The sequence below is a fragment of the Neocloeon triangulifer genome, unplaced genomic scaffold, assembly GCF_031216515.1.
Source record: "Neocloeon triangulifer isolate White Clay Creek 2 clone unplaced genomic scaffold, ASM3121651v1 ptg000015l, whole genome shotgun sequence".
In the NCBI taxonomy this organism is placed as follows: Eukaryota; Metazoa; Arthropoda; class Insecta; order Ephemeroptera; family Baetidae; genus Neocloeon; species Neocloeon triangulifer.
The window spans coordinates 5,059,152-5,074,330 of NW_026775557.1; the positions used below are offsets into that span (position 1 = coordinate 5,059,152).

At 39.4% G+C, this 15,179-nt stretch overlaps 4 protein-coding genes across 5 annotated transcripts; 2 read left to right on the top strand and 2 right to left on the bottom strand.

The window, feature by feature from the left end:
- Positions 1–44: 44 nt before the first annotated feature.
- On the top strand, positions 45–2,533 carry LOC132202541 (opsin, blue-sensitive-like). Of its 2 annotated transcripts, none has more exons than XM_059629511.1 (7): positions 45–169; positions 246–324; positions 380–568; positions 633–848; positions 1,101–1,404; positions 1,880–2,142; positions 2,194–2,533. In XM_059629511.1, the coding sequence occupies exons 2-7, from the start codon at positions 257–259 to the stop codon at positions 2,303–2,305; spliced, it is 1,152 nt and encodes a 383-aa protein (XP_059485494.1). In that variant the 5' UTR covers positions 45–169; positions 246–256; the 3' UTR covers positions 2,306–2,533. The 2 variants fall into 2 exon arrangements, with proteins under 2 accessions (XP_059485494.1, XP_059485495.1); XM_059629512.1 differs by having other exon boundaries at positions 74–169; positions 249–324.
- Positions 2,534–3,457: 924 nt separating this feature from the next.
- Positions 3,458–4,557, top strand: LOC132202544 (peptidyl-prolyl cis-trans isomerase-like 1). Its single transcript, XM_059629517.1, has 5 exons — positions 3,458–3,644; positions 3,809–3,942; positions 4,017–4,106; positions 4,163–4,270; positions 4,320–4,557. Exons 1-5 carry the CDS (start codon positions 3,565–3,567, stop codon positions 4,436–4,438), a joined length of 531 nt encoding a protein of 176 aa, XP_059485500.1. The 5' UTR covers positions 3,458–3,564; the 3' UTR covers positions 4,439–4,557.
- On the bottom strand, positions 4,319–6,819 carry LOC132202539 (phosphatidylinositol N-acetylglucosaminyltransferase subunit A). Its single transcript, XM_059629509.1, has 11 exons — positions 6,637–6,819; positions 6,406–6,562; positions 6,052–6,231; positions 5,863–5,981; positions 5,693–5,808; positions 5,545–5,636; positions 5,252–5,457; positions 5,113–5,198; positions 4,870–5,056; positions 4,721–4,811; positions 4,319–4,623 (listed from the first exon to the last, which is right to left on the bottom strand). The coding sequence occupies exons 1-11, from the start codon at positions 6,651–6,653 to the stop codon at positions 4,558–4,560; spliced, it is 1,317 nt and encodes a 438-aa protein (XP_059485492.1). The 5' UTR covers positions 6,654–6,819; the 3' UTR covers positions 4,319–4,557.
- A 727-nt stretch (positions 6,820–7,546) lies between these two features.
- On the bottom strand, positions 7,547–15,000 carry LOC132202537 (vigilin). Its single transcript, XM_059629505.1, has 15 exons — positions 14,943–15,000; positions 14,793–14,869; positions 13,878–14,168; positions 13,072–13,640; positions 12,664–12,847; positions 12,477–12,607; positions 12,230–12,422; positions 12,065–12,174; positions 11,544–12,008; positions 11,166–11,471; positions 10,970–11,104; positions 10,183–10,914; positions 9,618–9,815; positions 9,343–9,561; positions 7,547–9,232 (listed from the first exon to the last, which is right to left on the bottom strand). Exons 3-15 carry the CDS (start codon positions 14,113–14,115, stop codon positions 8,993–8,995), a joined length of 3,720 nt encoding a protein of 1,239 aa, XP_059485488.1. The 5' UTR covers positions 14,116–14,168; positions 14,793–14,869; positions 14,943–15,000; the 3' UTR covers positions 7,547–8,992.
- Between the last annotated feature and the right edge of the window lie 179 nt (positions 15,001–15,179).

Consider the following 15,179-nt stretch of genomic DNA (forward strand, 5'->3'; position numbering starts at 1 on the left):
AACCGATAACAGGATTACGCCGAATCCGCGGCGCTATAAAACGGTGGCCCCCCGTAGGATGCAACACCAGTTTCTGGTCAAGAAGCTCCCCGTCAGTGCTGGTCTCTTGCGAGCATCTCACTCTCAACACCATCAACTTTTATTTTTTTTTCGGAGTAATTTTCAAAACGTAATCTATTTTTTACTCATTTTTTTTTTTTTTTAACATTTTTCTTTTCCTTTTTTTACGCTCAATATTTCTACAGCAGAGAACACGATGCTGCTAAATCCTAGCTTGCCTCCTGCGTACAACTCTACCTTTGAAGGTCCGTATGCTGCAGCAAGGTGAGGTCGTTGCAAAATTTAGCAATTGGAAATTTTAATTTGGAAAAATCGTAAGGACTGGATTTGCCTCCGAGTCTCTGGCCGGAGTCGACCTGCCACCAGAACTGGTTGGATTGGTTGACCAGCACTGGCTGAACTTCCCTCCAGCTTCTTCTTCCGACCACACCATCCTCGGAATCGTATACGCCTTTATCTTCATCGCAGGCGTTTTTGGAAACGGATGCGTTCTCTGGATCTTCTGCACGTGAGTTTCCAAAATTTATAAAATATGAACTTTTTTTATTAAAATAAAAAAAATTAACGCGCAGTACAAAGTCTCTGCGAACCTCTTCTAACCTGTTCGTGGCCAACCTGGCCGTGCTCGACTTGGTCATGATGGCGCAGCTACCTATTTTTGTGGCCAATTCCCTTTACCAGGGGCAGGTCATGGGCAAGGTGGGCTGCCAACTTTTTGGAGCGCTTGGAGGAATCGCTGGGTCAGGCGCCGCGGTCAACAACGTGGCCATAGCGTACGACAGATACAGGCAAGTTCCGCCTTTTACGATTAATTTTTTGTATTCAAAATTTGCAAAGAATTTCGCTTATTCAGTGGAAAATTTGGAATTTTCGTTCCAGTTTTAACATCAATTTATAGCTCATTTATCCTAATAAGGCCTTTGGAAAAGTACTTGCCACTAAATTTTACATGTTTTAATTTTAATAAAGCACACGGTCTCTTTGAAATTCAATATTAAAATCATTAATATATTTAATTGAGACCACTTTTCAATTAACAGGAGTATCGCGTTCCCTCTTGACGGTCGCATGTCAATGAAAACCGCATCTATCTTTGTTCTGTTCATCTGGATATGGACGATGCCCTTCAACCTTTTGCCCACTTTTGAGATCTGGAACCGATTCACCCCTGAAGGCTATCTGACCACCTGCTCTTTTGACTATCTGACCAACTCGCAGGACGTCCGGGTGTTTGTCATGTGCATCTTTGTCTACTGCTACGTGATCCCCGTTTCCCTGCTTGTACTGTTCTACTCCAAGATCTTGGGACACGTCAAGGAGCACCAGAAGGCCATGGCCGAGCAGGTAAAAAAAATTGCAAATCATAGTTTTTTTTAAATAGCTGAAGATAATTTAATTTTGCTATTAAATTACACATGCAAATGAAAATGTTTTAAGAATTTAAAGTTATTTTTTGGTTAATTGGGAGAATTTTAAATCACTTCACGTGAAGTTAAATTTTTTGGACAAATTTTGTCTTTTTCGTCTAATTTTTTTAACTTTTCATATATTTTGATTCCTAAAATCAGTTATTTGGCAAAATAAAATTCACCTTAATACACCCTTTAATAATCTTTGCCTAAAAAGAGCACAAAAAGCTAATCAATCAGAGTTTGCCTCTTAATGGCTTCTTTTATTTAAAATCACCAATTTCAAACTTATTTCATTGTGGAAAATCGTTGCAGAAAAAAGCACTGTATATAATTTGGAAAAAAAATCATTTAACAATCTTAGTGTCTTATTACAGAAAAATGATGTATTATTTTGTATTTTATTTCAGGCAAAGAAGATGGGAGTTAAGTCTTTGGCCCAAGGCGGACAGGACGACAAGGCTGCTGAAATCAGGATTGCCAAAATTGCGTGCGGAATCTTCTTCCTGTTCCTCAGCGCCTGGACCCCGTACGCAACCGTGGCACTGATGGGCGCCTTCCACCCCAACAGGGCTATTCTGACCCCTTTCGCTTCCATGGTGCCGGCCGTTTTCGCCAAGACAATCGCCTGCGTTGACCCTTGGGTCTACGCCATCAGCCACCCTAAGTTCAGGTAAAGTGTGTTTTTTTTGCGCAGAAAGAAAAATTTTGAGTTTATTCGTAGGGAGCAGATGCACAAGCGTCTGCCCTGGTTGATATCGCAGGACAAGAGCAAGGGTTCGGACACGACCAGCCTAGCCTCCAACGTCACAACCGCTGCTGAGGAAAAGGCTTAGATTCCAGTTGTATTATCTCCGCCAAAATGAATGGAAGCCCAAAATGACGACTGCTATTACAATGGACACCGAGAAGAAAGAAAGTCTTACCGCTACCTGAATCACTGTAGACAACCAGAAGTCCAAATTTGCATTTTATTAGATTATGTGTAATAATAACCTCGCATTTCATCCAAATATATGAATACTCTAGCGAAATTCCTATCAAGCAAAAATCTCCGTATCTTATTTCTCCCTAGCCTAGAAATTTAATGATAAATAATAATTCAGCATGAACTACATAATCACAAAGAACTTAAACGTCATTTTTTTCGCTAAAATTAATATTAAAAAAAATATATATTAAAATTTAATTATTTAAATACATTATAATTTGCATAAAAAATTTTACATCTCTAAATATATTATTCTAATAATAGACTTTTATTAATTAATAATCAATATTGATATATTTATTATTGGTCCACATTTTCACAAATATAAAAATATCTACATTTAAACCTTTGAGACCATAACTATGGAAAAATAATTAGTTAATATTGAGATTCAAACTTGTCGATTTCTGGTGATCCCTTTCATAAAAAATTGCATTTATATCTTATTTTCTATTTCTTACCGTTCATTCAATTTCTATAATATTTCGGGTATAAAAAAAAACCGGATTATTTTCAGACACATATTACTACTGACAATGAGCCATTGCTATAAAGGCATTGAAATAAACTTGATTCTCTTCTTTGAATGTGTATTTATTACTCCGGTTGGTCAATTTAACTATATCTGTGTAAAAAATTGCTGGTGTCGCCCAAAAACTGAATAAAAAAATTATGCGTATCGCTTTGGTAAAAATTACAAAAATTATTTTCTCAATCACACATTATAATTGATCCATAGCGCCATTTTATCCATATTATCGCCATTATTACACCGAATATCAGTGTTCTTAGCCCCTTCTTTTGAAAAAAGATTTCCGTTAAATTAAATTTGTTTAGGCAGCGAATTTTTAGAGTATTTCCATGCAGTGAATCTATTTAAGGTTTTCCTAATAAATCAATTATTTTAATCTATAATAACATTTCCGATTTGCACGCAATTTTACCGCCAAAATATCTCAAAAAATTATTTTGCATACCAGGTGGCAGCACTTGGGCAACCCTTTCGCGACCATAAACAAAACAAACAAAAGTAGGCAACTGGCAAGGCAGTGTGCAAGATTTTTTTTTCCGATTTTCGACTCATTTTCTAGAGAAAGTTGCACAATGAGCCAATTGCAATTGACCACAAATACCGGAATCCCTGACAGCTCTTGGCAGCCGCCGTTTTGCGTCATGGAAACAACGTGAGTTGAGTCGCTTAATTTTGTTTGCCGCCTCCTCTGGCGGAAACATTCACGCCGTGTTATTTTTTCTCTTTGCACTTTGCACCATGATATGATGTATGAAAAAATACATAATTTGGAAGTTTGCGATATTTTCAATAAATCTGAACCTTAATTTTTTACAGAATGGGGGAATTCGTGGTTGAATTGTACTGGAAACACGCGCCAAAGACGTGCAGGAATTTCGCCGAATTGTGCCGAAGGGGCTATTTTAACAACACCAAATTCCACAGGATAATCAGGGACTTCATGATTCAAGGTATAAAATTGACATCTACGAGAAGTACGAGTAGTTATTCTGAACTAAAATGATTAAATGATGCAAATTTCAAGGTGGAGATCCAACAGCAACAGGCCGAGGAGGGTCATCGATCTATGGCAAAAATTTTGCAGACGAAATTCATCCCGAGTTAAAACACACTGGTTTATTTAAATTTTTACTTCTTTAGTTCTTTAGTATTCATTGTTAAATTTATTAGGAGCTGGAATTCTTTCCATGGCCAACTCTGGGCCCGACACAAACGGATCTCAGTTTTTCATCACTTTGGCTCCGACGCAATGGTTGGACGGGAAGCATGCGATTTTTGGTATGTAATTGTATTTATTGCGCGTCTAGAGCTAATTTTTTGTCTGCAGGTCGCATCTACAATGGCATGAATGTGATCAAGAGGATCGGCTTGGTTGAAACAGACAACTCGGACCGGCCCGTTGACGATGTGCAGATCAAGAAAGCTTACCCCAAACTGCAGTTTTAAATTCTATTGACTTGAAAAAATTACGCATTTATTTAAAATTGTATAACAAATGAGGTAACAGATATGCTTTTTGTAAAATAATTAAATTTCAATAAAATTCTGATTTTAATTTTTAAAAATCATCTGCCGTTTAGCTTGAAAGACGTTCTTTTCTTAGATGGATAGTCGGGCGCAATATCAATCAGCTGAAAAATTAATCATTTCAATGCCAAAATTTTTTGCAAAAGAAAAGTGTGTTGGAAAAAGTGACAGAAGAACAAGTTAATAAAGGGCTGTACTCACATAACGAGGTCGATACCAGTCAAATAACTTGATTATCAAATAGCACAACGACAAGACCAACAGGAATGGGTAGACTTTGGTTTGGTGCAAACTGAAATGTAACATTTAATTTTGTAAAATAAAAAATTAACAATTTTTGGAATAAATACCAATTGCTTAACTGTTGCCCAAATGGTTTTGGTTTCAACTTCACCACCGTGTTGTAAATATTTTCGGTTCTTTCAGACACATCGTACCAGTTGTAAAAAGAGCAGATTTTCTTGTGACGCTCAAACGGACTGGGGCCAACACTATCCCTAGTGTCTAAAATAGCTTTCTCGAGGGCCAATATTAATGCTGCATATTGAAATAAATTAATTAATTCAATCACAATATGGACTTGAGAAACTCACAATTCACATCTGGCTCAGCCAAATACATGAGATCTGCCGGTAAGACTTCGGGGATCCCACCAACATTGGTGCTCACAACATGAAGCCTTTTAAAGACAAATAATTATTTTGATGCAAAATAATTGTGAATGAGAAATACCCGCAGCAGGACGCTTCTACGATTGCCATGCAAAATGCCTCTGTGAGTGAAGTATTGAGGAAAATGTGGCCTTGCACAAGCACATCTCGGACTCCTTTTAAATCTAAGGCACCAAACATTTGCATCCTGTCGCCAAGCTGCTCCTTCTGCCACATTTCCTCGAGCGCTTCTCTCTTTGGGCCATCACCCACAATGTAAAATTGAACCTAATTTAGAACATTAATATTTTTAATTCCACGTGGAAACTCTTTTTCATAAGAAATTACAAATAATAAATTGAACGCTCAACTTACGTCAGGAAAGTTGTTACAAATAAATGGGATGATATTAATCATAAAATCAACACCTTTTCTGTACACCAAGCGGCACACAATCACAATGGTAACTGAAACATTGGTTAAAATTATTAATACAGAAAACCTCATCAGACTATTTTCAGACTTCTGTTTTTTGATCGGCGCTCAGGCTGGGGCGTGAAAAGCTTTGTGTCGACTGCGTTTGGAATAACAGACACTACGTCCTGTTTTATTTTTGCTCTCAAAACTGTGTTTTCTTTCCTAGAAATAATTATGGCATATTATTATTTTTTTAATACAATAGAAAGTGTTTACCCTATGTGAGAGACACAAATACAGTGGGTGCAATTGACGAGGCTCAGTCGCAGGAACATATTTGTGATTATGGCTGACGAGTCCGCAAAGCCAAATAAAGAGTGGTCTGTGAATACGGTCTAAAAGAAAATTTTAAAATCAAAATTTAATCACATTGGGTCGTTCAAAAACAGGAATAGGGTAACATACATGGAGTCCCATTAGTCGTCCAGTGTTCATAGCCTCGTGGGCTATGGTTGAGAAGGCTGCATGACCGTGGACTAAAGTGATCCGTTCTTGGACTAGAATGTGTCTGATATAGGGTATGGTGGCGATCATTGTGGGCAGAATGCAGCCGTTGTAAAAAGTCCTCAGAGGAAGATAGAACACCTGGAATTCATAAAATAATATTTCATGTATTGTTTTATATTTTGCACACATATATCTTTTTTTTCACCCTCAAATTTTATTATGGCATTAGACTCGCACCGTGAAGTCTCTAAATAATATTTGCATTTTTTAAGGACAATATGATTAATTTTATAATAAAAACAAAAATTATACCTTGAGACCATTTGGTAGCCATCGAACGCCGACTATTTTTCCATACGAGTGAGTGACCACGACGACCTTGTGGCCTCTGGCGATGAGGCATTGTGACAAGCTGTAGATGTGCTCCTCAACTCCTCCGACGTTTGGATAGAAAAAATCAGAGGCCATGCTGAAGATAAGAAATTCACAGAAAGTGTTATTTATTAATAATGTGAAGAGGATTAAAGGAAATATGTATTTTACAGGATTCGATGCTTCATTTTGGATGATTTCGCTGCTCGTTCGTTCGGAACATTTCCGTGGCTCGTTTCCTTAATCCTTACTTGAGCAAATAAAAGCTCATTTCATTTTGTTAATTAAAAAACAAACACAATTGGTGATAATTATGACACTGCATGGCTTGTTTAATGTTTATCTGTCACACAATCCGGCCACGCCCACTTAAGATGGGGTGAATTCAAGAGGCGCGGCGATAAAAATTTCTTGCAAAATATTCCGTCATATAAAAAAAAATACCTTTTTTAAGTGAAGATTATAAATGAATTCTTATTCACATAATCTAATAAATCGTAAAATATTATTTTTTTATTATATAGAGATTCAAGATTCAATTATAGTTTAAAGAAATTTCAACACATTTATATTGACCGGTCATTTCTTATTATTGTTAAATGTCAGTAAATGGTAAAATATGTTATTTGAAGTTACATGATAATCATAATAATGTTTAATTTTCTACTTAATGATACTCCTCATCACTCCTTATTGCCATACATTTATATTATTTCAATTAATTCTTTAAAAAATTTAACACTTGAATTTGCCCAATAAACACAATATTATAAAATCATAATTTTTTGTAAACTAAAAATGACCCCTCTAATTAATCTCTCTTGTTAATCACTAGATTTGTTTACGTCTCAAGTCTCAATAAAGATGCATTATTGATGCCTAATACGAGTTGTAAGTCTAATTCACCAAGCTAATGTTGAGAACTAAACTATATGTAAACTATCATACACAAATCATAAATATCTGCTAGGTTTTTAAGAAAATTTAAGTCAATGTAAGAAACAAAACAACGTGTGTTTGTTTAACATTGTCAGTTTTATTTGATTTGCCACCTTTATATTCTTACAATGTAATATGTAGATTTAGTTTTTTTTTCATAATATATCAATTAACAGTACACAATAATGCGCGTGTAAGACACCAGGCAAATTCAAACAGGTTCGTCTTTTGTATGCCCTAACAAAGTTCCCGATTCACAATAATATGCCCAATTTATAGCACCAGTGAAGGTTCATTATCGAGTTCTTTCTTCCTCAAAGGACGTTAGCTGGTAATCAATTTGTATCGTTCACTCACTCATCTGCGTACTTTTTTCATAAATAATATTTCCTTTTCGGTTGTTCATGATGAAGAGCATTGAACAAAAATGATTCCTTTTTATCCGCAATGTATAGCAACACATAAATCACTTTTCTCCCATATTTTTATAAAATTTAAGTAAAACAATAATGCGTGAAAAACATTCATTTAACACAATAATAGAGTTGAATCGCTGTGTTTATGTGTTTCAATTAAAAAAGAGAACAAAAAACTGCAGTTGCAATAGGATATTATTCAGTAATATTTTTGTTTTTTACACCTTCGCAGGTAATTTAATCTTTTTTTAAAAACGTCAGTCTATTTTGTTTTCCTCGTGTGTGTCTCTCTGTTTTCTCAATTACTTTCCGTAACATTTTTGAAAGTGCCCGTTAATATGGCGCGCAAGTAAAAATAATTGCTTCTTTACAATAATCATCAGAAAATTACAAAATGAGCAAACGCAAAGTTGGTAAACATTACTTAAATTTCTTAGAATGGAAAATCGGGCATAAAATCGATTAATCAATCGTGCGTGCACTTTTTCTTTATCACTGGTTTCGTACATTCTAAGTTCAAATCACTCGGATGGCTCTTCCCAAGAAATGCTACAGACGAAAAAAAAAATAAAAAATATCAAACAGTAACTAAAGAACATAAAAGTTTAGATAAATCATTAAAAGGTAATAACAATTAATCTGCAGCATAACGGAAAAATTACTACCGGGTTCCGAAATGTTTTTCGAATACACAAACATGATCTCAAATGTTTTTCTCAAAACAGCATTACAGGAAGACTCGTGTCAACGTCCAAACATTATCCGTCAATCAAAGTCCAGAAAGGCAGGCCAAGGTCGGTTTGCAGCGAGCCAGTGAGGAAGGAATTGCATTTCAATTTAAATTTTTGCAACATTCTTTGCTCTTTTGTGATTTTTTTTTTGTTGCTTTCTTGGTTAATGAGAATAATTACCATTGCTAAATAATTATATCGTTAAATGGATTACGCGTGTAGTAAAAAACAATATAATTAAAACTAAGGAGGATAAAATAGCTGGAAAAATCAAATCAATTTTCACCACCCCAAGACAAACTAAAAACTGGAAACTGTGTTTATGTTTGAATTATTCTCGTGTATATGTGTAATTTCTTTTCTTCTTTAAATCGGTTATTGAGCTAGATGAGCTTCTCGACTGTGTGGCTAGAGGCTAAGCGAGCTGAAGGGGGCGAAGAATTAGCGCCTGGGGCCCCATGGGCCGCTGGTGGTTGGAGCAGAGCCCTGGTTATCGCCACCGAACGAGGGGAAGTCCTCAATGCTGGATGTGTTGGGCGTCGACTGCGGCTGTTCCCATGGGGCGCCCTTCACCACAAACCCTGTTTCTCCGGGGCCGGCACCGCCCGCAGCATCTTTGTCAGTGCGCGACGGGTGCCGCGTGTACTGCTGCAGCTCCATCTGCTCATTCACATCCTGCATCTGGACACACCAAATTGCACACATTAATTTTAAATAATCTACCAGATTTGTTATATAAATATCTTCTATTGCAGCAAATCCAAATAATTAGTCACTTATGTTGCACTTACGTATTCCTCGGTCTGGTTAAGAAGATACTCTTTGGCGTCAGCCACATTATCCTCAGCACCGATGATGGTAACAAGACTTGGGTCGGGATCAGTGCTCCTAGGGAACTTTATGTCGACACTGTACTGCTCCATCACTTTGTGAATGGCCCTGCCACGCTGGCCTATCAGCCGCGCGTGCACCCTGTGGTCGATCGACACCTGCTCCTTAACCATCTTGTTCTGTAAAAGAATTTACCATAAACTTCCAAGGTTCCAAAAACAAGACAAAATCTTACCAGCTCATTGACAATTTTCAGAATGTCCTCCTTAGCAGACTCAGCATTCTTCTCGTAGCCAGTGATAGTGATGATGTGCTCCTCAGCATCACCCTTCTTTGGAAAGTTTATCTGCACATCATGGTCCTGACGAATTTTCGTGATCACAGCACCGCGCTTGCCAATTATCTTTGGATGGAAGTCAGGGTCAACCTCAAGCTGCGAATTAAAAAAAACTCATCACCAAAAATTGCTTAAAACATAGAGTGACGTTGGATAGTAAAAACAATTAATCAGCGTTAGCCAAGCATCTTATCAACTACAGAGTGCATAGGAGGCAAAAAACTTGCAACCAGAGCAATCTGGAATCGAATCAGCCTCGTCATCTTGATCATCATTAAATGTTTTTATTATTTTTAGAGCTAGCTTCCCAGAGAACATAAAACAATGTTTTCTACAAGAAATCATTTTCACCTTACAACAATAATTATATTTTTTTCTATCAAACTGATAATATGAGAATATTTAAATTCCAAGTGAAGCTAGCTTTCAAAGTTGTAATAGAATTGACTAGTAAGATACAGACCTTGAGTTCAAAGGAACGCAGCTGCCTGTCATGACGGTCCTCCTCGAGCTGCTTGCAACGCTCCTCAACAGCCTCCTTGGCTTTAGCAACGCAGGCTGGTGTTCCAGAAATTTTGATGACATCGAGTCGCTGGTCTGCAGGTGAGAGCACAATGTGCACATCATACTTCTCCATCATTTCACGCACGTCGCGACCCTTCTGGCCAATGATGGAACGATGATACTCATAGGGCACGTTGACCTCAATAGTCACGGGCATGAGGTCAAGCAGCGCCTGTTTAGCCTTGTCACAGTTCTCTCGCTTGCCAGTGATACGGATCGTGTCGCTGGTTCTACTGTCGCCACCGTTGACTTGCTCCCCTTCCTGTTTGCCGTTGTTTACATTGTCTCTCTCGGGGAACTTGATCTGCACGTCAAATTCCTGGGTGATGCCCTGCACCTTGAAGCCCTTGGCGCCCATCACTGTGCGGTGCAGCTTCTGGGGAATCACGCACTCAATTGTCACCATCGACTCCAGGTCCTGGACGATCTCTTCAATGCGCTGCTTGGCTCCCTCCACGCAGTCCTTAGAGCCCTTCAGTACCACCTTATCAGAAGTGACACCCGCCCTGGGGAAGGAAATCATCACACCACCATACTGGTCCGCAATCTGGTGCAGCACTTCGCCTCGCCTTGCCACAAAGTGCCTATGGTATTTTGGGTCTACGCGCATCTCGCTTTCCACAATATTGTCCTGATCAGAGAAGAAAAAATGTGATTTAATTATAATTAGCTTTTGAAACAATTACAATCTCCTTGATGGTAGCCTCCAACTCAGCTTTGGCCTTTTCGACTGCCTCCTTCTTCCCAACAATAGTAATTACTTCTTTGTCATCATCTTTGTCCGTTGGGAACATGATACGAGCACCAGTTGAGTCTCTGATCTGTGACAGAACAGTTTTGTTTTTATAGAGTAAGAGTTGTTATGCACTCTATAAACTTTACCTTCTTGATGTTGACGCCATTTCTTCCAATGAGGAATTTATGGTGCTGGGGTTTGGCACGCACCTCAGCCGAAAAGCCAGACAGTTGGCGTTCAGTGCTGAGCTCAAGCAGCTGTTGCTTGGCCTTCTCCACGTCATCCTTGGGGCCACGGATGGTAACTTTGTCGCTGTTGCTCTCGGCCGGTGGGAACTTGATGGTCACTCCACCGCACTCCTCCATGATGGCATGGATAAGCTTGCCACCAGCACCAATCAGGGAATTGTAGTGCTTTGGAGGAATTGTGATGTCCTCGCTCACAATGTTGGCCTGTTAATTATAAAATAATGTTTAACAATAAAATCTTTAAGACAGAGAGAAATAATCAATTAAGTAGCCTACCATGTCATTCTGAATCTTCTGGATTTTGTCCCTAGCCTCCTCAACACTCTCCTTCTTGCCAGTGATGGTAATGACGTCACTCTTTTCACCCTCCCCGGGTAGGTCTATCCTTGCCTGAGTTTCGTCCCTGATCTTGCGTATGTTGGCACCCCCCTTACCTATGATGTACTTGTGGAACTGCTTGTAAATGGGCACCTCCAGTACAAAGTTGTTTTCGCCTAGCTCTTTCACCAGCTTCTGCATATACTTGTAGCACTTGTCAACATCATCTTTAACTCCACGGATCTTGACTACATCCCGCTTGTCACCTGGGCCTGGAATCGTGATCTGCACCTGGTTGAACTTTTCACGCACCTCCTTGATCTTCTCGCCTTTGGAGCCAATCAGAGTTTTGTAGAACCGCCGATCAATGATTATGTCCCGTTCCTTCTCGTTTTCCAATTTGTGCACTGTTTCCTCCAGCTCCTAATTTAAATATATGTTAAGTCTAATCGCCTATACAATAGAAGGGAATACTGTACTTTTTTGGCAGCAGCAACCCCCTCCTGGTTTCCTTCAATGCGGATAATGTTCTTGCCATCATTATCAGAAATGTTGATCACAACTCCAGCTTCCTCCTTAATTCGATTAACTGTAATAATGAAAATTGAATCAAAATATTGTTATCTACTTTATTGTCTTCTTACTATTGACTCCACTCTTTCCAATGATGTGCTTGTAAAATTTGGGGTCCACAACAATCTCTTCAAAAGTCAGTTTGGAGGTCAAATCTTTCACCATATCCTCAAGTGCCCTTTGTGCTTTTTCGACTTCCTCAGGAGGGCCTTCAATCTTGATTTTGCCTTCTTTGTCATTGATAACTGTGAATTCAACATGCACCTAGAAAATCGTAATTATAAAAATGACTCAGGAATCATTTTCATCAACACATACTTTGGGGAGGTCTTGAGTCATGGATCTGATGTTGGCACCTTTGCGTCCAATGATATATTTGTGGATCCAAGCAGGCGCACCAACAGTGGCTGTGCGAACCGAGTTGGCCTTAAGGTAAACCATGCTCAAGGCTAATAAAGACCACTTTATAATAAATCTATCAATACAGGGGGAATGACACGGTTACCTTGTCCAAGTTTGTCCTGAGGTCCTCGAAGGGTGATGGTGTCAGTGGCAATGTCACTTGGAGGCATCTCCACACTCACCCCCGTCTCCTGCAAAATTTCAGCAATTGTGTTTCCTCGTGGCCCAATCACGTATTTGTGCTGGGACTTGGACACTTCCACTGATACTGTTGTGCACTTCTTGGCCTGCAAACAATCAAGAGTTGATTAGCTTTAGCAATTAAAACAGAAAAGCGCTGAAGCAGTAAAATTTTTAAAAGTCAGAAGTGCCATGGCATCTTAACATTCCTTATCGTCAGGCTGGGGCAAAAAACTTGCCCCGTTCTAACTCTGAGGAAGAATCAGCCTCGTCATCGGATCATCATGCGTAATTTAATTGACAATAATAAAAATAAGTTAACTGCATGTACCATCTCGTTGTAGATGCTGAGGATCCTCTGCTTTGCCAGGAGAACGCCCTCCTTTTCGCCAGCAATGGTGATTTCATCCTTCTGGACAGAGAGGGGTGGGATGTTGATGCGGACACCAGTTTCACTCGTCAGGGCGGTCAGGTTGTCATTGTGGGCACCGGAGATGAAGGGATGGTATACCTTTGGCACATCAAGCCTCTCGTAGGCTTGCTTGGACTGCTCGTCCGAGGTCACTCTGATTTCATGGACTGCTTTCTCAATGCCCTCCTTGGTGCCAGTGATTACAATTTTGTCAGAAGAGTCAGCCGTTGGGGGAATAGAGATTTTCGTGGCTGTTGCTTTCTCCAGGTCCTTCAGCTTGTTGCCACCCTTGCCTAAGATGAAGCGGTGGTATTCCTTGGGGATGTTGATAGTGGTGCTGGCTTGGGTTTGAAAATGCGTGAGAATCTTTCTACGAGCCTCCAACACGGCGCTCTGCTTGCCGGTGACCAGGAATGTCAGCGACTGGTCTTTAGATTGCGAAATCTCAATGTGCGCGTTTGTCTCATCCATTATGTCATGACAGATGCCTGGAATAGTCAGTTTTTCTATTAACGTTTGAAACCAGGGAAACACAGGCAATCAATCAATATGATTTCCCGTGTTTCATAAAATTTCCAGTTGTTGGAGCGCAATTTAGTATAAATATTTTAGTACAACAAAGTATGCTCAACTGTACGATATTATTTTTCCACCAAGTCATTGGAATCATAAAATTCTTTTTAAATGTTAATTTATTATAATAATCATCTGTTCAAATTACTGACCCTTAGAATCGCCTTCTCCGAAGCGTTCACTAAGGTCCAGTTTGCGCTCCTCGTAAGGCACTCTGAAGACCTGGGTGACGACGGACGAGCCGACGCGCATTTTGTTGTTCCATTGTCCCATCTGGTTGGATGAGGGCTGGGCACCGGGCGCCGATTCGGGCAGCGCCGGGAACACCTCATCATAACTAAATGTGGGGGCTGCTGTTGGGGGCTCGTAAGCTGCTTCTCCTTCCATCATTGCTTGCTGCACTTAGGGAAAGTCCTTGTTCGCGCCAAGTCGTTACAGTAACACTGAAATTTTAATAATTAATTTTAAAAATTAAATCCATTAGAAAAAATTTTGAAAATCATTTCAAGTTAATTTCTGAAGACTGGCTAGGGCAAAAATGGTCAATTGAAAATAGGATCACATTTTCAGTCTAGAGACGAAGGGATTAACAAAATGGTAATAACTAAATGGCTCCGGGTGGTCCTTCATTTGAGATCCATCACCACGTGATTTTTTAGTTTTACCAAAAATCTCAAATTTACCATGAAAATCACTGGTTGAAAACCTTAATATTGGGTATAGGCTTATCAAAAGTTTAGAGACTAATATAAGAAATAAGAAAATTTAATAGTTTGTAAACAGGACACCGTATGGTAAAACGTGTGTATGAGCGTGCCAAGCTGCGAGATGTGTGACACGTCGCTCATCCAGCATCCGTTGCGCTCGTCGAATCGGCCTGTTGTCGGCCGACGACGGCAGTTACCCGCCGAACAAGACGACGGGCGCAGACTTATTGACTCCGAGTCGCAATTTGTCAGCGCTTTGGCCGAGCAAACACGCGGACGACCCTTCGGCCGAGTCGACGTGTCATCTCGCTGTATTGACGTGCATGTTCGAAGCGAATTCAATCGGAAGATTTTACTCACTTTACTGTATCCAGAGGGTCCGTCCTTGGTGAATTTTACACATGCATTCCCTGTTTGCTTGCCCGATGCGTGTCTCCCTGAAAAACGGACGGCGACGCGTCAAATTCGTCTTTCAAAAATGCATTCGCGAGCACGGACGCCCATACTCACCGACAGCAGACTGCAAAGTGCAAAATGAGCGTTTCCTTTTTCCGGTCTCCGCGCAACAATCGCCGGCCGCTCACTCTTGTGGCAAACAGATTTCTCTTAAATCGTCCATTAATATGTGAGATTAAAACTTAAAACATACAAAATCAATTAAATGATTAAAAATTGTCTTTATATTTTTCAATAAATTCCTTTTATTTTAAAGAATATAAAAACTAGTGAAGGAACTACTTGACTATG